The sequence below is a fragment of the Strix aluco genome, chromosome 29 (assembly GCF_031877795.1).
Source record: "Strix aluco isolate bStrAlu1 chromosome 29, bStrAlu1.hap1, whole genome shotgun sequence".
Taxonomy (NCBI): Eukaryota; Metazoa; Chordata; class Aves; order Strigiformes; family Strigidae; genus Strix; species Strix aluco.
In genome coordinates, this window is record NC_133959.1 from 2,264,703 (window position 1) to 2,292,326 (window position 27,624).

General features: G+C 37.8%; 1 protein-coding gene across 6 annotated transcripts in view; it reads right to left on the reverse strand.

Moving 5' to 3' along the window:
- MYO9B (myosin IXB) overlaps positions 1 to 27,624 on the reverse strand; it is a 45,106-nt gene that overhangs the window by 13,778 nt on the left and 3,704 nt on the right. For 4 of the 6 annotated variants that reach the window (XM_074808770.1, XM_074808767.1, XM_074808768.1 and 1 more), the window contains exons 2-19: positions 20,687 to 21,580; positions 12,640 to 12,734; positions 10,881 to 10,943; positions 10,657 to 10,756; positions 10,411 to 10,511; positions 10,061 to 10,190; positions 9,488 to 9,577; positions 9,144 to 9,260; positions 8,726 to 8,860; positions 6,637 to 6,758; positions 5,901 to 6,042; positions 5,428 to 5,623; positions 4,770 to 4,845; positions 3,067 to 3,177; positions 1,940 to 1,979; positions 1,282 to 1,404; positions 716 to 796; positions 405 to 515 (exon numbers count right to left, since the gene is read on the reverse strand). In XM_074808770.1, the coding sequence (XP_074664871.1) occupies positions 405 to 515; positions 716 to 796; positions 1,282 to 1,404; positions 1,940 to 1,979; positions 3,067 to 3,177; positions 4,770 to 4,845; positions 5,428 to 5,623; positions 5,901 to 6,042; positions 6,637 to 6,758; positions 8,726 to 8,860; positions 9,144 to 9,260; positions 9,488 to 9,577; positions 10,061 to 10,190; positions 10,411 to 10,511; positions 10,657 to 10,756; positions 10,881 to 10,943; positions 12,640 to 12,734; positions 20,687 to 21,523 (2,670 nt within the window). In that variant the 5' untranslated portion in view covers positions 21,524 to 21,580. Of the gene's footprint in view, positions 1 to 404; positions 516 to 715; positions 797 to 1,281; positions 1,405 to 1,939; positions 1,980 to 3,066; positions 3,178 to 4,223; positions 4,314 to 4,769; positions 4,846 to 5,427; positions 5,624 to 5,900; positions 6,043 to 6,636; positions 6,759 to 8,725; positions 8,861 to 9,143; positions 9,261 to 9,487; positions 9,578 to 10,060; positions 10,191 to 10,410; positions 10,512 to 10,656; positions 10,757 to 10,880; positions 10,944 to 12,639; positions 12,735 to 20,686; positions 21,581 to 27,624 lie in introns of all 6 variants that reach the window. The other 2 variants (XM_074808769.1, XM_074808771.1) reach the window with 2 other exon arrangements.

Sequence of the window (27,624 nt, forward strand, 5' to 3'; positions counted from 1 at the left end):
GCTATAGAGGTTTGAAAGTACTTATTTCTCACTCCAAATTGAGCTGTTTTTTTCCACTCTCTAAAATGCAGGCTTCCTTCAGCCTCCAGTTAATGGTGAAGATCACGTACACATGATCTATAAAGCTACACACGCAGAGTATTTTACAGAAAACTAATTCACATACGGAGACACTGTTCATACAACAAGTAGAACAACTTCCTGGTACGTGACTCACATATTAGTTTAGACTACAACTTGTTACCATGCAGGCTCTGTCAAAACTACAATGAATTTTTACAGTCATCCCAAGTGGTTAGAAGTTTCATATGGAAAAAGACACAAAAGACTCTGAGGCAATGCCTGTTTTTCCAAAAAGAGCAGATATTTCTGAAAAAATAATCCACTTTCAGTTCCTCACCTACCTGGAATGTATATTTAGCACTGTACCCAGATCTTCTGATTCGCACAGTTTCCAGCATGCCAGTGTATCTTAACTGCTGAAGCACCAAGCTTTCATCAAAAAGCATCTCTTCCTGAAAAAGATCAGCAGTCAACAGCTAGTAAATGCCTGAAGACTCCTATTTCTGTCCAGCAGAGAAAGCACATTCCGTTTTTACACCTTAGTTACCTTTCACCTTCATACAGAATGACACTGAACAAATCGAAAGAGCTACATTACAGGGCTAGAAGACTTCACTCAGTCAGCTCAGCTCAGCTCTCAAGGCAGTCCTACCTTCTCAGCATTGGAGCGGATGCAGCGGATGAAGAACGGCTCAGCTTTACCCAGTGTCTCCAATAATTTATTAAGTGAAGTCTGAAATGACATATTCGGAAACATTTTTCTTCTTCAGATATCAGCATTTTGAGTTGCATTTGACAGCAATACAGTTTCTTCCTCAGAAATAAGGTTGTTTCAGATCTGACAGCTATACAAAATCTTATTTCATCCCATACGGAGGCTCTCCCATACTGTACAGCAGATCCCTGTATTTGTTTTTACTTTTTCTCAAGCTAATTAAAAATGGAGTTTGCATATGGTGTAACAGTAGCACTAGAGCTGCACACAAGTATGAGGCCGATTGGTACAGAGAACTAACACATTTCACAGCAGAAGGGTAGTCTTTAAATGTAATCTAACTTTAAACATAATCTAACTTGACTAATCAAGTTTAGTCAACCCTACTTCAGACAAATGCCAAGAATAAAATCCACTTTGTTTTTCAAGATCAGCCCAGGAAGGTCTGTTCCCCTGAGGTCAGGGTGCACCCAGAGGTGTGTACCACCACATCAGCCACCTACCTGGAACTGTGCGCTTATGCTTGGGGGTTTCTTCTTTTTGTGCAAGTGCAAGAGGGATTTTGTAGTTCGATCATGCAGAGTCATGCTTACTATGAGCTTCAGAGATTTGGAATCCAGCAAGTTCTAGAAGAAAGTTTTCATAATCAACAAAGTGCAAATCTTAACTGAAGGGGAAATAAGTCTGTCTGCATCAAAATGAGTAAGAATGAAACCAACTACCTAGAGCTCCACATTCAACATGACATGTTACACTTCATGCTTATTTCTATTTTGGACCAAAGCATCTTCTTAAGAGTGAAACTTTTCCATTGCCCCATCCCAAGAGTGTAAGGTGAACAAGGGGAATTACAGAATCACTGTGTTTGCCTCCATGACTTGATTAGAAATGGCTTTATGTATTTATGCCATCTCTAGTCTAATTAAACAGATGCCAATTCACAATTTGTTCCTGTTCAGCAATTCTTATAAAGGTGAACTTTTACCTATCCTTTAGATTGTCAAAAAGGAAGTTTTAGAGGATAAATGATACAACTTCCCTACACTATAAACCAGGATTTTCTGAAGTGAGTTCTGTTAATCAAAATGAATGTTCACAGTGAAAAAAAAAAACCAAAACAGCAAAAAACAAGAGAAATCTAAATTTACTGAATAACTTTACCTTGGGAATGATCTGCTTTTGTTTGATACCTCTACTTTTCCTGTTAAAATATTAAAAATCATTTAAGAAAAAAATACACATGATTTTTTGGTTATTTCAGCAAGCCATAAGTTGGTGCAATTTGTGGCAAGATGAAAGATAGAAGAAAATTAGCACAACAGCATCAGAGTGTGTTCATGCACGTCTCTTACAAGTGATCAATGCAAGAAATGCAAACTGCTTCGCAAAAAGAATTATTTTTTTTTAAACTCTGTAGGTATTGGAAGCTTTCAAAAGTGAAACATTCTCTCTGAAGTTAAAGCCATTAAAAACTCCACTGTTGCATAGCTATTTTTGTGCAAGTTTTTCTATTTAGCTAACTGTGCAGTCATTGAACTCTCATCATGATACTAAGGCACTATAAAACAAAAATACTTTATTGAGAAGCTATTGCTGCTTGCACCAGAACCCCTGTGAAAGTACCCAACCGCTCACAGAAGGATAGCAAATGCCCCAGCACTCCACTTAGGAATTCTGGTTCGTCTGAGATCATCCCCCGAACCTCCTGGGGCACTACACAAACCTCAGGCATAGCTCTCCTCCACACAGAGACAGTGAGCTGGAAGGGAAAGCTCTCAAACAAGGCTGTAGTTCACATCTTCCTAATTCTAAGCATGTTAACTCTGTGATGTAAGGCATGTTCCAACTCCATGCCACCCAGTTTACGTTTATTTATTATACAATGGACCACAGATTGATTTTCTTACACACGCGTAGGTGTGCACATGTAAAGAATCTTAGCCCAGGAACATACACAGCGTTAGCATCCTGAACTTCAGGAAACCATTAGTTATAACTTGTGAGAGATTTCATTGTTGAATGTTTTGCAACAACAAACTTGTAGTACATACGTGGGTTTTAAAGCAAGTTCACGTGAAAAGTAGGTTTAACTTTCAGCTAATGCAATGAAGCAACACAGCATTCTCTATAGCCTTTGTATTTTTTAGAAGGAATTATTTTATTCTTAATTGTCTTGTTTACTTCTTTGCAGAAGACAAACTTGGGACAAGTATCTTTTTTTATGGACTAGAATAACTGCTTCGTTACTGTTGCACTTTCAAAGCAATACCTAGAGCACCAGAACTCACATGAAGTGGGAGCGGTGTTGAAGTCGACTGAGTGACCGAAGCAGCTTACAGGGATCATCACCCTGCCATGGAAGTCCTTTTATACTTGCGATGATTTGCTCATGCATGTCTCTAAAATGATTCACAGCAAAACAAAGATGGCAAACAAAGATACACAGCCATGAGAGAGGGGAAAAAAAAAGGAGTTAAAACCCCAAGAGATCCCATCACCAAGTGTGCTCCAAACAGTAGCAGGTCAATCCCAGACTACTTTTTCCTAAGCATGAATGATTCTGATGTCAAGTCAGCACTTTCTACTCTGTCAGTGCCCTAAAATTTAATTACCGGGGTCTCATACTAAACTTACTCTCTAATTCTACCTTTTAATGTAAATTCTTGAGCCACCAATTCAGAGAACAGAGGGAAATTTAGCAAAATGTACTTAATGGGCAAGGAACCTTTTTGTTAAGCTAAGTAGCCTTTTCAGATAGATATAAGCTCCTTTATAATCAAGCAATAAATATTTTTAGATATAGATTTGACTATTAAAATGAGGCTGCTTAAGCAGACTTACATCAGAAAGGTTAAAAACTAGCTCTTACAGGAATACTTGATGAAATTTTGTTTTTCATTTCCATGTCAAACTTATTCACACATTTAGCTTTTCAAAGTAAGCCTGGGATGGTCCCTAATTCGTGGCAGATTCCATTATTTTAAGCATGCACCGTGCTTGTGAAGTGTTGTGTCTTGGAAGAGAACTTACCTTCTTTACTCTCCAGAGAGGCACAAACCAAAAATAACAGAAGCGTAAGAATCACTTCTGACTGTTAGACACTATCACCATTCTGAGCTGCTCACTGAGGCAGCAACATTATTACAGACAGCTGCTTGCTTCCCTTCGTACCTCTGAACATTTTTGAATACCAAGATTTTGCTTTAAGGTATCACAAGGAAACAGATATGTTATGCTATGACCAACCTTTTCAGCCAAATTGTATCTTTAGTTCTTAGTTGCCACAAGTGAGAGAGACTGTCCAGGATGAAGTAATTATGAAGCAGCATCAAGTCACTACTTTGTGTACTTCATGGCTTCACTTTTACACAGAGCATGCTCAGAAGGTCAGTCTGTCCAGGAATGTGCCTCCCTGGCCTCTAAGTGCAGACCTATTTCTACTTACTTCTTATTTTCATAAAAAGAAATGATGTCTTCAAAAGCATTTATATCGAAATCCTCAGAACAATCAAATGAGAAATCAAGCATTGAGCAGCTGCAAAAGGAACATGTATAAAACCTAAATACTCCATAGAAAGGCAAATATGCCTATATAGAGCAATGTGTGAGTTCTGTAGGACTTGTCCTGCCTCCTAATCATGTCATAAGGCTGCAAAAAAATTGAGTGCTCCTAGGAATCCTTCAGTGACACAGACTGGCTGCAGGGGACCTCACAATGCTAAAAGCAACATACACAAAGCACAGAGTAAGAAGTCAAAAACCCAGTGGTAAATGGAGCAGAGGCCACGTCACCAACATTTGGTAGCACTGGGTCTTACGTAAAATGAGCTAGAGTATTGTTTTGATAGTATTAAAAAGGCCAAACAAAACAAGACAGAAGAAATAAAACTTGCTATCCTTGTGGAAAGATCTAGTTGACATTTCATATATGAAAATACAACTCAGCAATTTGGGTCTTTTCCCTGATACGGGTTAAGTATGTGTTTCTCACCGATAAACTTTTTCTACTGGTGTATTTGATCTCTGGAGTTCTCCAAGAGGAACTCTGGGTCCTTGACGTACCACTCCTGTTATGAAAGAATCAACAAGTTGAATTTTGACAAAGATATGAGCATAACAGACAAAAATAAACCAACCCCCACCAACTGTAACAAGCAAAACATCTATCTAAGGGTTTCTGGCTAGTACATTAGCTATCAAGCTAGACCACTTGGGTTCTCAAACTCTCTACTACTAGAAAGTAAGTTGCAGCTGCTCAGAAAAGCTTTACAAAATCAGTATTTAACCCTGAATACTCATTTTAAACTTCAGGGAGATCTGAGAAGATTAAAACCAGGGATAAGACGAGCATGCACACTAGAACCAGTAATGTCTTCCACAACTTTTACAAATAGGACTTCAAATTTGGCACAGCCTGCTGGGAACGGTGCACTTATTGGAGGAGGAAGTCTGAATGATCTCAGATAAAAGAGTGACCATCTCTTTGGTGTGTGAATGTTAAGCCATTTTCACAAGACAGTTTTGACCTTAGTAGCAAATCAAGGCTGCATCTGGGTGATAAGGTTTTGCTGTAAACTAGTTCTGTCAGCAAGCACTAACCAAGTGTACGGTATTTGGAGGTGTTTCCAGAGCATTCTGTCATACCATACCTGCAGTTTTCTGAGCTCTCTGGCGTCCAGCTTCTGCAAAGACAGCCATTGCTCGAATAGCTGCTCGCAGAACTGCCCAGCGGAACACAGCTACAGGGTCCATTCCTATCAGCTCCCGAACGTAAGCACTGTCACTGCTTCGTAGTAAAGCAACAATATCTGGTCTCATGTAATCCATATTTTTCTCTCTGAAATCCTGCAAAACAGGCACATTGAATCACAAGCTCACTGGGAAGCTCTGTTTTGACCCCAGTATTAACCACTGTACAGAATAATTAATTATTCTAAGGAGTTCTCACTATAGTAAGCATAATCCTCCAGTCTACATCATCACCAAAAAAAAAAAAATAAATCTAAAGTACATCTGAGGATGCATCTGATCCAGCTCATTCCCAGGAAATTTTCCACACCATGACAAAAACTACCAGAAAGGTAAGGAATTTTTTTGTGTGGCCATCAGATCTTTCACCTACTTTTATCTGGTATTTAACTTTCCCGGCAAAGTGTCGAATAATAAAAGCAGGCTCCATCACTGGGGTTCCAACAAAAAACTTGTTCTCCTCATGCTGCTGTTTGAATTTTGCAAGTAGAGTTTGGTTGGTGGCATGTGGAAAACTAGGAATACAAAATAAAAAAAGAGGTCAACTATTTTTCAAATACAGGTATGTTTATTGAGGTACAAGGTCCCAGAGCGAAGAGCACTTGTGTAAAGTATTGTATTGTCTAAGATTTCTACACTTTAATTGAGACTTACACACCTGCTTTGATTCTTAGAGGTGGGCTTAATTTCTGGACCAAAACCAAACAGCTCCACACACAGCAGAGTATTCTGAGGTTTCAAGTGTACATCAGTGCTTCCTCCCACTGCACCAGGCAAGTTTAGTTAGCACCACATTAACTATTTACCACATTTGCTACTTAATGTTCCAAAGACTTACATACATGCATTTTACTTCAATTGTAATTCCATGGTAAAATGCAAAATTGAAAGTTTGTAATTTGCTTAAGCCAAAGTTCAATTTTAGCATCAATTTATATCACCACCATATTGGAGTCAGAAGCAAACTAGAGTGGAGATCATACTCGTAAGATGACCCTTTGTTTCCCACAAAATTTCTCTCCTTTTTAAAGTGCTGTATTTCTGTTCCCTTTCACAGTCCTTCCCTCCTCCCTGCCACACATTTTTTTCAGAAGATGTTTGTTGCTTACTTGCTTTCTTCATCCAGAAGATAGAAGAGGCCAGTGGGCTTCTTGCTGATTAAGTGAATGCAGGCCACATTATCAGTATAGTCAATATTGTGCCAAGTGATCCCTTCACTCTTATATTCCTCCTGTGTAGCTCAAGAAAATTCCCTCATCAGTACAGTGCCCTGACCTTCAATGTCCTGTGGTCTAAGTGCTTAAAAGACATCCTTGAACAGCTATGGCAAGTCGAGTTTGTTAGTTCAGGCAGCAGAAACAAAAATAAGGAAAAAAATTTATAAATAAGAACAGAACAGCAGGCATACTGGGTCAGATCAAAGGTCCACCTAGGCAAGTCACTCAAGAGCAGATGCTTGGGGTAAAACTATTTAAAAACCAAAACAGTGAAAAGAATGTTTTGCTGTGCCTTTCCAGCAATCAGCAGTCTACCAACTTGGAGTTAGACATTACATCTACATCACTACATTAAAACCCTAGATTGGAGGAATTTAAGCCCATTTTTCTCTTCCATAGTTCTTGTATTACGGGAAATGACAAATATTTAATATCAAGTTCCAGAATTTCCAAATTGCACTGTCAGACCAGATAACAGAAGTTTCAAAACAGGCAGTTCAGCTCTACACAGCATCAGCACCAGAACTTCCCCGAGGAAGGTATATTGCTTAGGTTCAGAAAATTTGGAGCGCTCTGACAAGAGAATACAAAGCTCTTCTGCTGAAATGACAGTGCATCCAATGCTTGACAGGACAAGCTTCCTATTAAGACATGGAACCAAAATATCAGTTTTTCTTAATGCTGTAAACGCCCACAGGAAAAAAACCCTAATAAGGTACTAATGTTATAAAAGATATTGTATAGAAAATGAGCTAAGTTTTATGTTTAACAAAAGACAAAGAGCACCTCTCACTGTTCTATATGATGATGATAAGAAATGGATTATTTTTAAGTAGGTAGAATTCAGTCTGACTAATGACACACTGCTCAGTGTGCACGCCACATTACAGAACTGAAATGCCATTTTCTACAGACAAAAACGTCTTTCTTTAAAAAGATATAGAGATCCCCCTGAGGGCCTTCATGCTGCAAGAGATACAGGAAATGGGTCATTCAAGGATTAAGCTTATTTGGAAAAATGGCATTAAAAAAAGGAAACAATGTAACTATTTACTCTAGTTAGCCTGGATAGCCACTTCTGTCATAAATTACAAAACTGGGACCTCGACATATTTACATATGAAGTTTGGATGTTTGCTAATTTTCTTCTCTTTAAAATGCTTGTTTAAAGTTATCTATGTGTTGCTGACAAAATACCACATAATACAGAATGACTTCTTTCTTTCAGCAGCGTGACCCGCAAACAACACTTCAGCACAAACCAGAAAAAAAAAATCCAAGTCTAGAGCAAAAAACCCCCCAAACCTCAGTCTAGAAACAGGATCTGTTAGCTCCTGCAGCACTCAAAGCGCTCTGCAAGAAGATGATATCATCTGCAAACAAGTAAATCAACATATGCCAGCAATATCAGGATTTCAGAACCACTGCCAATATCAACATATAGTTGTATGCCCTAAATGTAGTCAGGTGGAAGAAGCAACAAAGACTGGTTATTAAATATTTACAAACTGACAAAAATAAGAGAAACTGTTTCCCAACCATTAAAACAAAATAAAAACCTGAAACAAACACCTCACCTACCATTAAAAAAAGAAACCCAAATAACAAAAAGCACCGCTGAAACAAACACCTCACTTACAGACTTCCAATCTCAAAGTTTACAGTTTCATCTGACTTCTGCCTGGGATTGCCTGAATGTCGTCTTAGTTTCTTGCAGTCAAGCAGAAATGCAATGCTAGCTCTTGAAGAAAGACCCCGCTATCATTAGTATATGTAGAGCACTAAATACAACAAGGCTACAACCTTCAAACAATAACAAGCAATAGTAAAACATGAAATTAAAAAATAAAGACTTTCAGAAATATATTTAAGCAATTATTAAAATTATGCCATGGGGTTTTGCAGAATAGTGGCAAAGTTGGCATAGTATATGAGCACTTGATAAAAAAAAGGTTTTGTTTCAGCAACTCTAATTTCTTACCTGTTCCAATTTGAATATATGCTGATTGAAATAATACTGAAGCTGCTCATTTGCATAATTTATACAGAACTGTTCAAAACTGTTGGTTTCAAAGTCTTCAAATCCAAAAATATCAAGTACACCAATGGACAAACACTAAAAGAAGATGTGGAAAACCAGATAAACAATCTGTCACACAGTGACTTAACCCACAACAGCTAACCAGTACAAAAAGCACAGTAGTGTATGTTACTAGATTTTGAATATTTAAGTTATGTCTATTGTGAAAACAGATGATTAAATATTACCAAAGAAATTTACCATGGACTTCAGAATAATCAAAATTTAGCCCAGCTATCTGAACATGTCATCCATAGCATTGTCTGTTAGCTCTAACTACACAACTGCCCACAAAGACTTGGTTTTGTGAGAAACTTACTGTAACAGATTCCTCCATGTCCTTCTTATTAAGGAGTGCATGATTAATTCGCAGAACAATCCAATCAAACAGAGCACTGTATAAGGACTTTGCCATTGAATCACGAGCTGTTATTGCCTGCAGATGAAACAATGTTCACAACTTTATTAAAAAAAGCTTTTCTGTTTCAGACCAGTGTCACTCAAAAGTTAGTCTCAGCAGAGACAAAATAAAAACAAAATTTTCCTTTGCTGTTAACTTCTAACTTTCCAAACATCCCTCACTAAATGTGAAAGTGTACCATATTAGCCCAAAAAATAAGTTTCAGTTATTTAAAATCATTCTACTAGTGTTCTTTTACTCACCTCATTGAGACTATATGGCAAAATAAGCTTATCATTAGCAGTCACAGTTTTTCTTTTTGTTAGCACTTCTACTAGAATTTCTCGTTTAACCTTCAAAGCAAACAAGAACAAGAGTTACTGTCACCCTCAAACTGCCCAACGAGCATAATTTGAAAGCAACAGTGGACATACAATTTCCTCAGAGAAGCCCAAGCTCTTTGACAACAGCTACATCTAGCATTCATCAATAGCTTTACAGGTTCTTCAACTTCTTTAAATTATTCTCAGCTTAGATTCATTCAGATGTTTCCCTATGATGGCAAAGAACACATCTCCACTAAATTTCTTCCTGCTCAGCAATATTATTAGTGAGTAAACAAATTCTATTTCCATGCTATGGGATATATTCCATCCCTAACCCCAATAATTTCACTAATTTTATCCACTTCCCCTCCCATAAGATAAATGTTGTCAAAGTACCATAAATCAGATCTAGATATAGCAAGCTGGGCAACAAGACATTCAAGTAAAATGCTGAGGTAGAGCATGACAAAAAGGTGTATGAAACATTAGAGCTGAAGAGAAATACTCTACTTTCAAAAGCTGAGAAAGAATGTCCAGCACTTCAGGAGGTCCTACTTCCAACCCTTCATCACGACCTGTAGCTTTCTTCTTGTACGTAACATTGCCCAGATAAAGAATAGCTGAAAGTACTGAAAAAATCCTAAGGAAGAAAAATTGAATTTTATAAGAATTTTTCTCATGAGTTCTTTATAACAGGTTAGCAGGCCTACTTCTACTTCAAGACTGTCTATAAGGCCTCAAATACTCAGCTCTCCTTGCTTCCTACAGGACTAAATGTGATCCCAACACAAATAGAGTTTAGTGCAATTCATGAACATTAAGTAGCTATCAGTAACAAAAGCTTAAAAGATTCCACTTACTGTTTTTTTGTTGCCGAAAGGAAGCCAACCATCTCCATGGCTTGTTTTAATCTTTCAAAGTCATGTCGGAGATCTTCCCCATCTTCAATTTTCAAGTTATGCTGTGAAGAGAGATCCATGATTAAAGGCAACGAATGAAGCCTAGACATCACAAGAAAACAAGGATAATCTGTTGTGCTTTCTTTCATCTTTAACACAATAGAAAAACACTTCTCAATGCACTGGTAAATTCCTGTCACAGATTACCTGATTGAGGTAGAAATAATCTTCAGGTTGCTTGAGGTGAAATTCTTTACGCTCTTCCTCATTGACTCCAAGTAGCAAATAATAAAAGACATGGTAGTTCCTACAAAGTCAATAAATTTCTCTTTCATGAAAACATAATGATTTTTCTTTTATTCTATATACTTTAGATGCTCAAACTCTTCCACTGATTATAACAGTGTTAGTAAACGGTATTAATCTCTTACCTTTCATCTTTTTCTTGAGAAACCAGACGAGATTTTTCAAGCAGGTATTTTTCAACAACAGCCCTAAAGAGCCACAAAGAATGAAAAAAGCATGAGGGCAAAGAAAAGACCTCACAAAACATCCAACAGCAACTGCCAAGAGAGTTCAAATAATGAAATCTGCACTAAAATATACAAGAGAATAGCTTAGTCACTATCTTAAATCTAAAATAAAAATTTCAGTATGCACTATATTGTAATTGGAACAAAGAGAAATACCTAAGAAACACCTATCTTCAGTGCTTGGTTTTAGTAGACATAACTGGAAAGAGGCAGATGAAGCTAGAAAAGTGCTGACGAAGAACTGTAAGCAGAAACAAGACATGCAGAATGCTAACAATATGTTATCTACTCTGAGATTAACAGTTATCTGACAAGGAATGCAAGGACTACAAGACCCAAAAATATACTGGATAACTGTCTGCTTCTCAATCTACCAAATTAGCTAGATTTTTGTGACAGTATATGTCAGCCTAAAATGGAAGCCAGACAGACAAAAAGCCCCTTACAGTTTGACAAAGTAACCTCCTAAATGATAATCTGAACTCCTTGACGTGGGATACAATGAATTAGGCCAAAGGCTGAGCAGTTTTTTCTTAGGCTGAAGACAAAACAAATGTATTCAAATTGTACCAATCTCCTGAGCTAGTGCGACTTCAGCTGAAAAGATGCCAATTTTGTTCAGAATAACACTTGAAGCAAATTGGTACAGAGTTCACAGTCACTTATGTTATTGTCATTTTGTAAACCGCAAACACAAAGATGACCCAAAGGAAAGACACGCTGGAGCACAAAAGTCAGGGATAGCTAGTGACACTCCATAGGGCAGCAAGCTTCAGCTTCAGGCAGAATTCCACACCAATATTATGTATTATGGCACTGCACCTAAACTGGGACAGGTACGTCTTGACAACACGTGGACATGCTGCGAGTTTTGCAGATACAAGTGTTAAAAATTTAAGATGCGTTTTACAAAGCAAGATCTGAAAGAAATGATTTTATGGCATGATGTTAGACAACTAACTACACAAATATTTGCACACATATCACTGAACTTTTTTGGACAAAATTCTTCACTTGAAGTGAAAGTGCTCACTGCTAAAGAAGAGCAAAGCATAATCTTGGATTAATATTGAGGGACTACAGTAATATGACATTATAGCACCTACTACAGCATGAAAAATATAAATAGAATTCTAAGACTCAGCTGTGACTATCATATTAAAAAAGTAAATGTAGGTATAGAATATTCTATGTCTGACCTTCAGATAGAAGCACACAATTTCAAGACAGACAAGTAAAATAATAATTTTATAGTCTTCTTTATCTCTATAACTGGTGTTTAAATTGTTTCTTTAAAATGGCTTCCTCAAATGTATTTCACTTCTCTCTAACTCTTTTTATAAATTCAGATGTTCTGGATTTAATTGCAAAATGGAGAGGACAATGGGTGTTATGAAAAAAGCCTTCATTTAGCATGAAGGTAAAGATTCAGCTGCAAATTCTTAACCTGGCATGGTTGTACAGCAAAGTAAGAATATTATGCATCACCTGATTATTCCACAAAGCTCAGTTAGAGAGTCTTGAAAACTCCACAGCAGCAAGCTACTCTCACATGAAAAGAGTCTCGACAAAGCAGCATTTTATATACATATATTGGTCTTCACCAATTCCTAAAAGCACAGAGATTAACCCCAGCAGAACCTCATACTGAACTTACCCTCGGACAATACCATTCTCTAAATAGTTGACTTGAATAAACTTTCCAAAACGACTGGAGTTATTGTTATGTGCTGTTTTTGCATTTCCAAATGCCTGTAAAAGAGTAGAATGAGATAATTTTCAATTAAATTAAATATGCCAACACATAGCTTTTCAAGCTCTTCTGTCAGATTGCAGTATAAACTTGAAACACTATGGAAATGGCAGCATACAGAAACCAAGAAGCCTCCACTGTTCCTCACAGATCTATATACATTTATTATTTGCACCATACAATAATATTTGAGGGAGTGAGGGAGGGGAGAGTACAGGAAAGGTAATGACAGCTAGAGAGCGCAAATCAGCCTCCATCACTAACAATTATTGACCTCAAAGAGGATATTCAGTAGGAAGATGACAGAACAATTACCATGAAATTGCCTCTCCCATAGAAAAGCCACAAACTACATCCTATTCCCTAACGTATTGCTCCCACTCAAAAATTTCCCAATAAGCACAATTTTTTTTTGGAAGCGAGAACAGAACATTAAGATCTCATTTATAAAGTTAGCCCATGAATTTTCAAAGTTGTAAATTCAAAAAACAAACAGAAAAACTTTGGTTTACAGAACCACGTCACACTCATTGGCCAACTAACTCTGCTACGCAACACTGAAAAACGTAGTTTCATTATGAGGTGTTAGGAAAGGCAAAAACCCAGGTACGGCATAAATCCTAATTGTGCATCTTTAATACTTCTGCCTGTATCATGAGCATTCTGGTAGTTGCTAGTACATACATAACACAAAATATCCCCTGCATGAGCCACACTTAAGAACTCTAAAGACAACTTATTACATCTAAAAGTCCAGTAGAATTAGTTATTGGGAATGTCCTTAACTTTATCAACTCTTAACTGTGTGTTCTTAGGTTAAGAGAAACTTATCCTTCTAACATGCAGGAGGCAATCCAGCACATTGAGAAGAAAACCTGTGTAAAATGCAATTGTTTGGAAATATACGCTGCTCGGTGGAGACTATCACCAGCAATTCCTGACACAAATATTTCCTCTTAAAGCTCAAAGCAATTAAGGGCTCCATTAGGAAATCCGCCTCCCCTAATATAGAACATTCGTGGAATGATTTCACGAAAATGCCACCCTCTTCCTCCACACACACACATCCGGAGAATGATGGACATGTTCTATGCTGTGTACATTATGCACTAAACTGCTTATACATAAAATTGCTCAATTATGGTGAATCCTAGGGGAGTACTGTTTTCATGACAGTCATGTTGTCTGTACATTGCAACTCTTTTTTTGTTGGCTTTTTTGGTTTTGGGGTTTTTTTTGGGTGGCAGGGGGTGTGTGTGTGTGTGTTTGATTTTTTTTACCAAGCTACCTTAAGGGTTGCAGTTGCACTGCAGTGTGACACCTGGATCGTCACTATTTCCAAAACAGGTTCTCAAAGCTCTCTTACAAGTAGAATTCTACTGCCAGCTCCCCAGCGTTCAGAGAATGCAAGGAACTTCTTATGAACTGGGAGAATGCCCATAATTCTTCAGACAACCATTATTTCTGACCTAAGGGAATAAGCTAAAGGAGCTCTTCCTGTGCATGGTGAAAACCCACAGGGCGATTTTGCTGTAACTCCCGAAAACTCAGTGTGTTTCCAAGGAGAGAGGGTTTGCATCCATCAGTGCTTATTGATGACTGAGGCCAAGCTCAGCCTTCTAATTTCTAGAGCCTATGCTACATGTGTTATAATTCAAACCGCAGCTATACTTGGATTTTTCAAAGCAAGCATTGACAACAGTCATTGATACCTTTTTGTAGCTACCATTGAGCAAGTTATCACCCAGATTTTTTTTTTAGAGCCCATTTTGCATACACATGCATATAATCCAGGTCAACTCCTTACAGTTACCAAACAACACCAAACCAAAAGTGAAAGACCAGTAACATCAGCACAGCAAATTGCTTCACAAATCAAAAAACCTATTCCTCTCCCACTGACAGTGGCTCAACTGTGGCTCTCTGAAGAACATCATCCAACTTCCCATTCAGTGCATTAAGAAATCTGCTGTAGCGAAGCTTTGCCAGGCTGCAGAACAGTAGACTCGCAAATTGATTCTGAAACACTTCTTTTAAGAAAGTTTTCTAACTTAAGCCACCAGTTAACTTATATTCAAGAAACAAAACACCACATAGCTAAATTTGCTACGTTATTTTTTAATAATAAATATTTTGGCATTACAGAGTTAAGAAATCCCATAACCCAGGCTTCCTGAAAAACTTTCCTTAGTGATTACTCATGTAAGCAATGAATACAGTTTAAAACTAAAGGCTCTTATGATCTCATGTGTCTGGTATTTAGTCAAAGCATACAGCAAATTCTTAAAAGCTGATCTAATATTATCAGTTTTTAGGAAAGTTTTCATGTACTGAATGGTTTTCTCACAAGAGCCTTTAACATCTACAACTTTTTAAAGAACATTCCAAGTCACTTAACATTTTGGGTGGGGAATTTTTTTTGGTAACATTTAACTTTAAACTCTAATCGCTGCTACCATATTTTGCACTATACTTTGATGAGTTATCTAGGTAAGAAATTACATTCCTGCCTAAAATCAGAAAGGTGCAGAAATCTGAAATGTTAAATGTTTCAGTATTTAGCAGTTAGATATCTTTAACCTACTGTAGCTTTATCCTACAAAAAGAAGGGTTACAGATAAGAATGAAGCTCCTATATTACCTAGCCATTGCTCCACATGAAAAGCATCTTTCACAGATAATTCTACCCAGGTACTCTATACATATGTCAAATTCAACTGAAATATCTCCCTGTTTTGCCTTTACAGCAAACCACCTATGCCTTTACATAACAAATTCAGAAGATGTGAGAAGACAGAGACCATTTCGGCTAAAGAGAAATAATCATTCATATAACCAAACCCATTTACTGTTTTCCCCTGTGAGTCCATGAGGAGACAGATAAAAATTAAAACCTAAAACTAAATCTCTCCAATGCAGAACACTAGCTATATAAAAAGAGGGCGAGTCAAAAATAGCAGACCAAGGCCAGAGGAATCAGAGCTGGGATAGCCTATTCTGGGAGGCAGGAAGTCATTCAACCCATCCTCTTACCTTGGAATGCAAGAGGCATAAACTGGAGTCTGCTACTCAAAACTCCTGCAACAGTAACAGCTTTAAAAGTATTCGGAAAACATGCCAAATTCTTTTATTTGCTGTAAAAAGAAAACCCCAAACATGCTCCTATCACCTACCTCAGGAACACAACTCAAAATTCTTTCATAAGAATTGCCAAAATCTGAAAAAAAACTATTTGAGTTTCTACATAAACCACTCTAATCCATGGCAGAATCACCACCGCACAGACCAATCTTTTAATGTGCCAAATGACATCAAAGACTCAAGTTACACACCCTGGAAGAGGAAATGACTACTTCAGAGTTGAACTCAGTTTAGTAGTGGTCTTCAGAAACATGCTGCAAAATATCCACTCATCAACACAGAAGTTGCAGTGTCCAGGGTAATTCTGCAACTCTGCATGCTGTCTGATGTGCTGGGGAACCCTAAGCAATCCACATGATCAGACTGTATAAAGGACAAGGGGATTTTTCCCCAAGAGATGTGTGCAGCAGGGAAAAGTATGCAACACATTTCTACCAAAAAAAAACCCCTACTAACATCCAACCAAATGGAAAAAGGAAGTTCCATTACTCCTCTGATTATGATTCTTAAAACAAACACATGCAGATAATAGCCTCAAAACAACTACTTTCCCTTAAATAGAACAGACTACACCCACTAAATATATATGCAGACTTTTATGGCAAATACAAATGAAAACCAGAGTTGAAGCACCACTCGGCTTAAGTCCATCTTATACCAAAACCACAAGCACAATGGGACTGTAATAAAGAAAACAGAGCTGACAGCAAATTGCTTTACTCTGTTTTCCATAGAATGGCAAAGCATAAAAGTTTACTTTCTACAATGAAATTTAACAAGCCTTTTAATATGCTGAGTTCTAGAAAATCTCATCTCATCCCCCCCCCCCCCCCGATTGTGCTGTCAGTCTTAATTAATTCATATTTACAACTGCCTTCTTTAGAAGACCCCTTACTGAACGCTTCCTGTTGGACTTTCCATTTTATTTGGGTCTTAATTCTTTATAAAAACAGTTCAGTGCCATTAAGAAGTCTTCAACATACCCAAATGGAAATAAGCAATGCTTTTCAAAATAATACATGAAAAAGTTATGACAACCCCAGTATTTCCATCTGTCCCACATCTCCTCAGCTTCCCTTTCAGAGGGAAATGAACTTTCAGCACACTAAGAAAGTAACTTCTGTAATAAACTCAGGATACTAAGGGTTACAATTTAACAGCAGACAGCAAGCCAACAGGAGCTTTGCTGCCAGAAGAGGAAGCTCCAATTCTCTCTTTCTATGTCCCTTGCCACATGCTCCCATCCTCTCACTCAATTTTCTGCCACTTTACTAAATTAATTGGCTTGGAGAATCTGATAAGTTAACTACGGGTCTCCAAAACAAGTTCAAAGTCTTAGATTGCACACTGTGCATTTTATATCTGAAACATGCGTTTTAAGACATTTTTCCCTGATGAAAGGAAAATACAGATTTCTTGGAAACTTCTTGAGTGTGTATGGAAAGGTTTAATTCTGTTGTTTGAGACTCTATAAAACAAACAAAGGTTTGATTCACTATTCCCACTTTGACACAAATAATAGTTCCCAAATGTAAATTCCTTCTTGGGACTTCAACCGTAAGTAAACTGACCTTGACAGTCAATACAAGAAGGCAAAACTCCAAGTCAGAGAACTATACTTTAATCACTAAATTTAGAAGAGTATGAAAAAGAAGGGAGTATTTTAAAACAGAGCCTATCCCTATCTTCCCACCAGTTTTAAAGAAACGGCTCTTCACTAGAGACTATCTATGTTAGCCTGGAGAAACAATGTAATCGGAGAGCAATTCCTATACCACTAGGGCAACTGTATGTCTTAGGAGCACAACACCCAGCATTAGGCTGTGCTGAAGCATCGCTGTCCCATGGAAGCAGCCCGTCTTTCAGCTTCTCTTTCTCTAGAAAGCTGCAAGCAGTGCCAAACATCAGAAGCAGTGTGAGTTTCTTCTGCTTATTAGATCCTTATAAACAGCACAGACTGGTGCCGAGATTGAGCAAGAAGCATCTGAGGATCAGAGACGAACCCATGACCAGCTTTCCTTTCACTAGCGCATGTGACAGCAGTTGTGCGAGTACCATGTTTAATTTTTAACCACACTGTCTCGGTATCATGCATTTAATTTCTTGCATGTTTGAGAAGGTAATACCAAGCAATGTTTAAGGTCAAATCACCTTTCATGGTACGGCCCTAACTCCATTCTTCAGAGTCTAGAAATTGTGAACAAGAAGCTAAGACATTAACAATAGTCTATCTGCAAATTCCTCACAGATTTGAATACAGATTGGTTAGGCAACACAGAAACAGGATTCGGTAAGAAAAATGTTTTCAAGCTCACCAAGTATGTGATGATAAAATTACAAATCCACCTCCATAACACACTAATAGCGCTCACCTCTCTGTGCTAGAAATGTTTGCTTTAACTCCTTGAACTTTTACAAAAGGTCAGCCTATAAACAGACACATTTTACTTCGGTGTCATGAAAATAAGAGGTCACTAAAAAGAGGAAGTTCTGAGCCAAAATGCAACCAACTTTTATGATACAGAAGTCAGGGAAACAGACTTCAGTAAAGAGTATATTTTCATCTTTCATGAGGACTCAGAATAAAACTTCAAAATTAAACAGAACATTCTCAAATAGTTTAGGCACACTACAAAACTGTTCATGCAAAAAACCCCCTGAAACATCCATTTGAGAAAAATTCCCTTTTACCACTTCAGTTCCCTTAAGTAAAAACCCAAATGAGTCACCATAGTTGGATTTAGAAGTGACCAACTCTAACAGAAGAGTTTGTCGTCAGTTTAACTTCCACAAAGTGAAGTAAGCTTTCTGTGCATTCCTCTCCGAGACCAAAGTTTGACTTGGTTTTTTAAAGTTACGGAATTGCACAAGAGCACCCATATTGAGAAACATGGAAGCTTCACCGTCAGCTGAATCCACTCTGCTTCATTTTACTTCTCTTTGTTCTAAACCTACCACAGCATCACTTTCTGCTCTGCACTGGAGTTACATGAATAGAGAAGTATATTCCCAGCAACTTAAATAGAGTTGTGCTGAAATCACAGGTACCCCAGTGATTATTTCGGCCGGGACAAATCTTAGCCTCTGCAAGTTTCAAAAAGGTTTCTTTCTCCATAATTTCAAGTCAATGAATAATACTTTTAATACAAAAATGTATATTCAATCCTGAAAGATGTTTCACAATTCAGATATTCCTACATTTTTTATATTGAGTTGTCAAACTCCTTTATCTTTTGCAATATTTGGGAGGACAAGTTTACACTGAATTAATTTGACGGACACCTCAAAGAAGCAGGGCAAGAAGTTTCTCTGAGAATTGCAGAAAAGAGCCTCACATTTTAGACAAGATGTACTCTAACAGCCACCTTAGAATCCATATGGCAAGTTTGCAAGTTAAGCTTTCAATCAGTCATCAGATTTCTAGCTAGCAAGCTAGCTATTTTCTCATGAAATGCATTACTAAGTGCTCAGTGGAAGTCTGAATATGTTGTAGTACTTATGACAACCAGTCTTACAGTAGAAAATCACAAGTGTCTGTTCATGAACGTTCCCAGACATATACAACATCTACCTGTGGCTCCAGCAAAGCTAATAATTTTCATTTTCAATCTAGGGATATGTGCATTTCTCATTCAGTGGACAAACGTCAACACAAGATTTTACATCTCTATCTGGTTTGACGCAGCTGTATCACATCCGGTAGACTAGGATCTGAAACAGTTAATTTTATCAAAGGCAGAAAGATCAGCTGATCAAACAGTGCTTTCCACAGTGACCCCTTCCTGTTTTCTGTTTAGAACTGCAAACTTGAACTCCAGCAACCAACAAACCTCAAACAATTTTACTTCTTCTTTCAAGTAGCAGAAAGCAAGGCAAAAAAGAACTTGCATGTATTCCTCATTCTTTACAGAAAAGCTTTCAAATCACATTTATGAACTTTAAAATGTGTTACATTTAACTTCATTGCTTTTCCACATTTTATTTAAAAGCTTTAAAAAAAAAACCTTAATTTTTTTAAAAAATAGAAGTGTTGTTACATTTGAGAATATTTAAACCTAAAATTTGCAATGGATGCATTGAATGTCCTTGCTGCTGAAGATTTTGTTATGGGCGACCATTACATCCATTCAAGCTTTCAGAGTTTTCCTTTCAGATGAGAGAGTAAAGGGGAGAGCCTGAAGTCTAAAAGATCAGTTTAAGTCTGTCCTGCCGTCACCTAACGCAAGGCAAGCTGTATCCCCTCCTTCTCATGTGTTTAGTTTTGCTTTCTGTTGGAAATACTGCAGTAATTAAAAATCAAAGCCAACTCACACTTTCTCCCCAACTAACAATGTTGCTCTCTTCAAAACAAACAATTGTCGAAAGGAAATAACTCCCTCAAAAAGTGAGTTCATAAAAATGCTGCAGGACATGCTTACACACAAAGGCATGATTACAGTAAGCAGTTAATGTTTCAGTGGAACAACCTTTTTATGAAAACATTTACTTACAATCTGATTCAAACCCCATCAAAACTTTAAGATGGAAAACACAGGTAACCTCTGTCCCAGAATATTAGTGTTTGGTGGTGGAAAGTTAAGTCAGATGTAAATTAAAAGCAACAGGAAGTCGGCAGAACGGAAGGATGAATTAAGGAAAATCAATTAGAAGCAGTCGAGCAACACAGCCAAACACCAATGCAGCCCATTGATACCATTAGTGGTATCTAACGCCTAAACCAAGTAGGTGACTCAAAAGTAGTATTCAACTGCAGTTATTTGAAGTTTTCAAGAAACAATTTTCACAGAAGGCAATTTTAGCGTAAATTTACCTCCAGAACTGGTCCAGCTCCTAGAATAGTTCTCTCCACACCACTTGCGTACCCTTTCTGGCTCAGTGCCGTGAGACAGTGAATTAAGAAGTTTGTGCTTTGAGTTTTCCCAGACCCACTTTCACCTGATATAACTATGCACTGATTAACATGTTTTTTAAGCATTGTGTGATAAGCCACATCAGCAATGGCAAAAATATGAGGCTCCAACTTCCCAAGCTGATGATTCTCATACATCTTAACATATTTAGGATTATAAATGGGCAGGAACTTGAAGGGGTTAATTGCAATCAGAATACTTCCTGCGTAAGTATAGATTTTGTGTTTCAGAAAGCGGCATTTCAGATTCTCTAGGAGCGTTGTCTCCGTTAAGTTGGGAAGATTGCACAAGTCATCAAAGTCCTCCTGATGCCATGGAAGAAAGCCCCTTTCAACCAATCGCCGAGCATCTGTCTCCTTGGAAAGCAATTGCATCTGGACATATTTGATGGTCCCATCAGTGTTCCGTTCTTGCAAAAGAAAGTAGTACCCATCCTTTTGCGGATGCTCATCCTGAGCACGACGAGGCCAAAGTAAAACCCTATGAACAGGAGAATCATTTGTATCAAGTACCCATTCTTCACCACCCGATTCTTTCACTTCCACAAGCACATAATGTTTTGAGACATCCAAGTTTAAGATATTAATCACATCCTTGATAACGTCTGAAGATGTGCTGTCCTTGGTTGCTGTCACTTTGCAGCAGGGAGCACTTTCTGTTGAGAGTTGGGGGTAAATATGAAGACTGTAGGCTGCCTTTGCCTGGCAAACTGCACTGTCAGCATCTTTTACACTCATTCTGTCCCCAAATGGGCTTCAGTCTTCCACCCCTGCTTAATACGCAGTGCCCATCGTCTGAAAAGGAAAAAAGAAAAAAGTCAGGTGTTAAAAAAGCATGTACAAGAGGTATTAGGGCAAGATGTTATTTTCTGGAGGATTAGAATAAAGTTATTCTAGAATAAACTTATTTAGAACAAAGTTCAAATTATTAAAGAACAAGCGCACTATTTATGCACATCAGTGATACTATTTTAAAAAGCCTGCCTAGCCTGTCTCCAGCCTGGAGTGGAGAGCTGCCACAACATCTATCCTCTTTTCATTTTTCCTTCTATTCCTGTGCCATCCCTTCCTCCGTGTTATGGCAGCACAAGCACTCATACAGCCACAAAGCAAACTGAACTGGGATAAACATCCAAGTTAAAACTGCCTTGTTTCCCCAGGTTAGTTTTAACCCAGATAATTTCCCCGATCTGCTTCACTGTACGGCTACGCAAACATTCATTCATCCTCCCACAGAAACCTCCCTTAAAGCTGCACAAGCAGCTTGAGGTAGAAACAGGGTTTGATCACTTCTTAAATCAGCAGCGACAGTTTAGAGCAGCCATGAACATGGCAGAAGCAGCAGTGCATAGCTGCAAGGAAGAAGATGGTTCTGACGCAGAGATCCACACTTTTTTCTCGTTTCCCCCAACTGACCTCTTTTCATGAAAGGTACAAGATTGGTACAGTATTCACCCCCACTCAACTTTAAGGAAACTGCCTATAGCTGACCAGTGCAAATACTGCTGTCAACTCCTCCTAACCCTGCACACCATAGTGACTTCTTGAACGTGCATAATTTACCCAGCAAGAGACTGCTAATTTCACTTCATTGAACCACATCCTTGCTACAAAAAGGTTTGAGCATTCTTTTTATCTTCCATTTTAGGCAACAAAGTAAAATTAGTCTTATTGCAACTACTTTTCAGTTCAGCTAACAAGATCCCAAATAATCCACTTCATTCACAAGCTTTTATACCTACCGCATCAACTCTTTCCTCACTGGGTTTCCGGAACCACGTGCATGAGTCTCCAAAAATCAATCATTCTGATTGCTTTCTCCTCCTTTCACTCCTGATGCAAGCCAGCAGTCTAACTTCAACCTAACATCAAACTCACAGAAGCCAACCTCCTCCTTACCGCCAAGTCTAAAAGCCTCTAGATTTAGTAACATTCTGTGCCTTTGCCACCGATTTTTTCTGTCAACCACAATTCTGTAGACCCAGATCACCAGGACTAGGTTTACTTACATTGCTTTTGTTCAACAGCTTATTAGCTTATCAATGGGTAGTAAAAGGAGACAGATAATAAAGTATCCCTTTGTTTTAGCAGTCTGTAAAACTTCATACCTAGAATATCAGTTCCAGTTTTAAGAACAGTGTTCTAGTTATACACTTACATGTTGAATATATAAAAAATAGGAAAAAAAAAAAAAGCAGAGAAACGTCAATGAAGTTGCTTTTTGCCACTAAACAACTTCACAGGAACTTGCATAAGGCCACAAAGAGCAATCATTTCAAATTAAGATCAGTAGAGTTGGAAGCATTTAGCTGCCACTTCCACTGCAAGTAATGAATCACTTCACAGAAACATATGACATAGTTCTGCCTCATGAACAGCCTCAGAGTAGAGAGCTGTGCTTTAAGGGAACTCTGAACAGCAAGCTTACAGAAGACATTGTTATGCAAGCTGGATCATTTTAGTGGCTACTCATCAAAAGGAAGGCTGAACAAACCAGACAGCAAGACAAACCACAGCACATCTCTGATCAAGCTGTATGATCCCTCTGAGAAGGGTGTTTTCCCCCCGTTAAATTTCATTCTTCGTTCATTAAGGAGAGCTTATTGCAAGAAAGAACTTTGTCATACAGAAGGATGGACCAGTGAGCTCAAAGTCCCCTCTCCATTTCCTATAATTATCACTGACCAGTAGCTAATAAGGTCTGAAATAACTTTGAATTATGCAAGTGTAAAGCATTCTTAATCTATAGAAGTTCAAACACCTTAACATACAGTAGAATCAACAGTAGACTGCTGCTCATGAGGAACATGAATCTGGAGCACAGACAGAAAAAAAGAACAACAGTCACCATTTTCCTCTCAAGTTAGCCAGGCAGTTCAAGGGACACAGTCTTGTGCAGACTTCCTTTTTTTTCCCCCAGCAATTAGTTTCAGACACACAGTCTGGTATGATAGAGGAAGTCCCCTCAGTAAGTGTTTTCACCAAAACAGCACCCTAAGAAATGTGGTACCACCTTTTTGCCCACACAGAAGAGCTGAACCTAAGTGCTGACCTCTGACTTTACTCCTATATGTTTCCCAACCTCATCTCAGCTACCAGGATATATCTGGCACATTGCTCAAGGCTCCCATACCACACTTTCCAAAGAGGAAACTGGAACACAGATGGCCTCTTCTCTACCGGTGAAAAACCCAGGCCAATTACAGTAAGCAGCAACACGATGGCTGGTAGTGTCTGCTCAGGTGTGTGCGACTGAAAAACGAGAAAGACCTCTCATCCTGAAGATGACAGATTTCTCACAAAGCAACATGTAGACATCAACCTTAATATATTTATGGTACATACAGATTTCTAAATTATGCAGTCATCATACAGCTTGATGGAAGTTCAAGTAGACATCCATCACTCTATAGGAATGATTTGGAAGATAATCTACAGTAGAAAGAACTTGCTGAAACATGATTTCAGTGAACAGTCACATCAGCAGTAAAGACTGTCAGCATAACACCACCCCTTTTTAACCAGATATGAAATCCAGACACTACTTGCTTGTTTTCAACAGCGTTGAGCTTTAAGACTGCTCTTTCACTCAACAACTCAAACCAGATATGCTACTTTGAATCATTTAATACTGGTTATGAGGCTTTAAGAAGAAAAAAAAAAAAATTAAATTCTAAAAGTCACTTAAGGAAGAATAACATCCAATTACTGTAATTCCTTTTAACCAAGTCTGCTTTTGTTACCTACAGTTTATTCACCCAAAAATGCACTACATGAGTCCCAGAAGAAATAACATGATGCTTAAATTCTTCTATCCAAGAATCGGAGTGAGAGTATCCAGTCATCACAAAAAGAGGTTTAAGGAAAACTTTCTGGTCTCCAACTACATATGATTTTCTTAGAAAGGATGTAAAATTTATTTGCTGATAATTCTGCTCTAAAAGAGACAGACCTCTGACTTCATACTAAACAATATTTCAAGCCACAAATTAGAACATAAAAACAAATGAGCATACACTGAACAGAGTCTAGGTTGGTTACCTAATGGCTCCCAGTATTCAACTAAGGACAGGGTATCATCAAGCAACTGGAGAATTAGATTCTAGTGAAGTTGGGATTCCTGGCACCAAATTAAACATTTTCATGATGGGTCTAAAAGAAAGAAAAGAGTTACTGATAAAGAATGTATCACAGAAAGATTGAGAAGGCAGTAAGTAATCAAAAAGCTAGATCAGTTATATAGTCCAGTAGTACAGGAACAAGAAAACAAATATGAAACAAATTTCAGCTCAGTTTACAGATATATAACTTCAAATTTATCCAAGAAATAATCCATACCAGAGGGATGGAATGGGAGCTATCCTGAAATAGGCTTGAAAACCATAGCGACTAATCATTTAAACATGGTATTCTAATATAACACTACAAGCATGGTAGTGAATGTAATTCCCAGATAAACATCATATGAATATTTAGTTCAGCAGCCATATTGCCCTTGCACTCGGAAGGTACGTGACCAATACTGCATCTAGAATATATTCGAAATTCAATTAAGAAGCTGAGATAAGAACAGCAACCAAAAACAAAACCCAACCTGTTAGAAAATACCCCCTTACAGCAAAACACTCTAGAAGCTTTGTCTAAGAGAAACACAGGGAGGAGACTGATATCAGTTTAAGTCCTTGCACAGGGAAACAGAGTTTGGTAACAATCACCAGTTCGGAGGACAAAGCTGTAACACAAGCCAGTGGCTGGAATTCAAAGCTAGACAAAGTCAGGCTAACGCAAGACATAAATGTCACCAGAAGGCTACCCTGCACTGCAAAAACTTAACTGACACTAACCATGAGGTCTGATTGCTAAAGCTCTTTTTCGAAAATCAGCCAGTCCCCAGTTACAGGTGCGCATCTTAACTAGAAAAGTTAATTAGGTACCACCCTCTCATTTACATCAAGAGTGGTCTGCACAGATGACTCCTCCTACTTTTATGATCTCTAATTATTTAGAAAATTTTTAAGCAACTGAAATACTTATTCAATGTAATTTGGCTCATCAAGGAAGCACAAGCCTGAATTCAGGTGCAGAGAATACTGGAAGAAAAAGGGGAAATACAAGAGTAGAAGGTAATAATGAAACCATATTGGTCAGCATGCAAAACAGCAAACTTGGGAAAACAGCAGCCTAACTACCACCGTTGAGCTCTTCCTGTAGGTGGAAATACTGCAAAGTTACCTCAATTTCTTTCAATACCTCTTCTTATAAGAAGCCCCTTTCCAATGCACGGGAAAAAACAAAGCTGTGTGTTAGAGAATTTAGTAAGTGGGAGGCAGAAGCTGGCACTAGGTGCACATCAACTAATTTTAGACTTCACATTCAGACTCCTTCCTGTTTTCCTTAAAATGTTTTACTTTTCACAAGCCCTTTGTAGCACAAGTATACATCTTCACAGCACTTATTTTTCACCATACTCCTCTTTTACAGCTGCAAACAGAGTTAGGCAAGCTGGGCAAGACAAAAAAGTCAAAGCTTTTGATTCTACCCTTTTATTCAAAACATTAGACTATTAATTCTGTGGGCATGAGTGGGGCTACAGCTGCACAGGATTAGTGTTTTAAAGGATATAGAGATACAATTTGCACCCTTGTAACAGTGGTTTCATTGTGTAGCATATATAATTTAATGTTACTTATTTCACGTGAGATTGAAGAGAAGTAAATCTGGAATAGTGTTACACAAATTTAAATATAAGGCACCAGTTACAGGCCACCTTCACTCAACTATCCTAGAAGGATAATTCCAACAGGTCTAGGAAAATGGAAGCAAGTCTAGCCAATCTTTTCAGGATTTTGTAACTTCCCTTACTCCCCACCTTTGCAAGTTCTACAACGTATTTGTTAATAGCACTAACATTAGCAAGCTTATAAGGTAACAGTCTAATGCTGTACTTATTTTTATATTACCTATCAATTAGTACTTTCATTTGCTTATAAAAAAATTAAAACCCACTAGGCTTACCAAAAAATAATCTAAGTGAACACGGGGCTGTACTATTTAGTCCGTCACTGGAGGATTGATTATACTTCCCACTTAAATCACTGAGTAGGACAACATTTCAGGTAACTTCTTCAATACTTTGTAGAAGAAATGTAGTAGGCTACTTAATTTATCATCAATCTGTAATTGTACTTTTTGATCAGATAACAATAGAAATAGAAAACCAAAAATTCCAATTCTCTATGGTAATTTTGACAGTATTTTCTAAGTGTTTTCAAGTCTCCATTAAGCCAATTAATTTTTTAATATGTATTAAAGCCAACTTTGTCTACTTAATAATGTAGTAAAATTCTAGAAGAGAACTTCATCCCAATCAGCGCAGGGTATCCGTTTAGTTTAAATAAGGCCATAATTTGAAGTCACATATTTAGTCAATGAATCACAGTGAAGCTAAAAGGGGAAAGCTACCATTACAGCAAAATTGTTGAGGATGAACTTTATAATATTCCAGTTCTTCACATTTTCATGTACGTTTCCAGTGCTGCATTCCTCAAACTGAAAAGTTCAAGCTTCTCCCATTGTTCATCAAGTAATTTTCAACACAAAAGCAGAAACACATCATGAGTACTTGACCTCTAATATTCTTGAATACTAAAATTGCCAATGACCATCCCCAAAAGAGACCCCTCTGATCAAATTGAAAACATTCAGCAATTTCAAAAACATTCAGGTACTACTTACCCTTGATTTCCAAAGCAAGGAATTTCCAGCAAAATAGGCTACAGAGACACCCTTAAGTTTCCAGAATTAACTGTGCATTACAAGTAAGGCAAAGGCCTCAACCC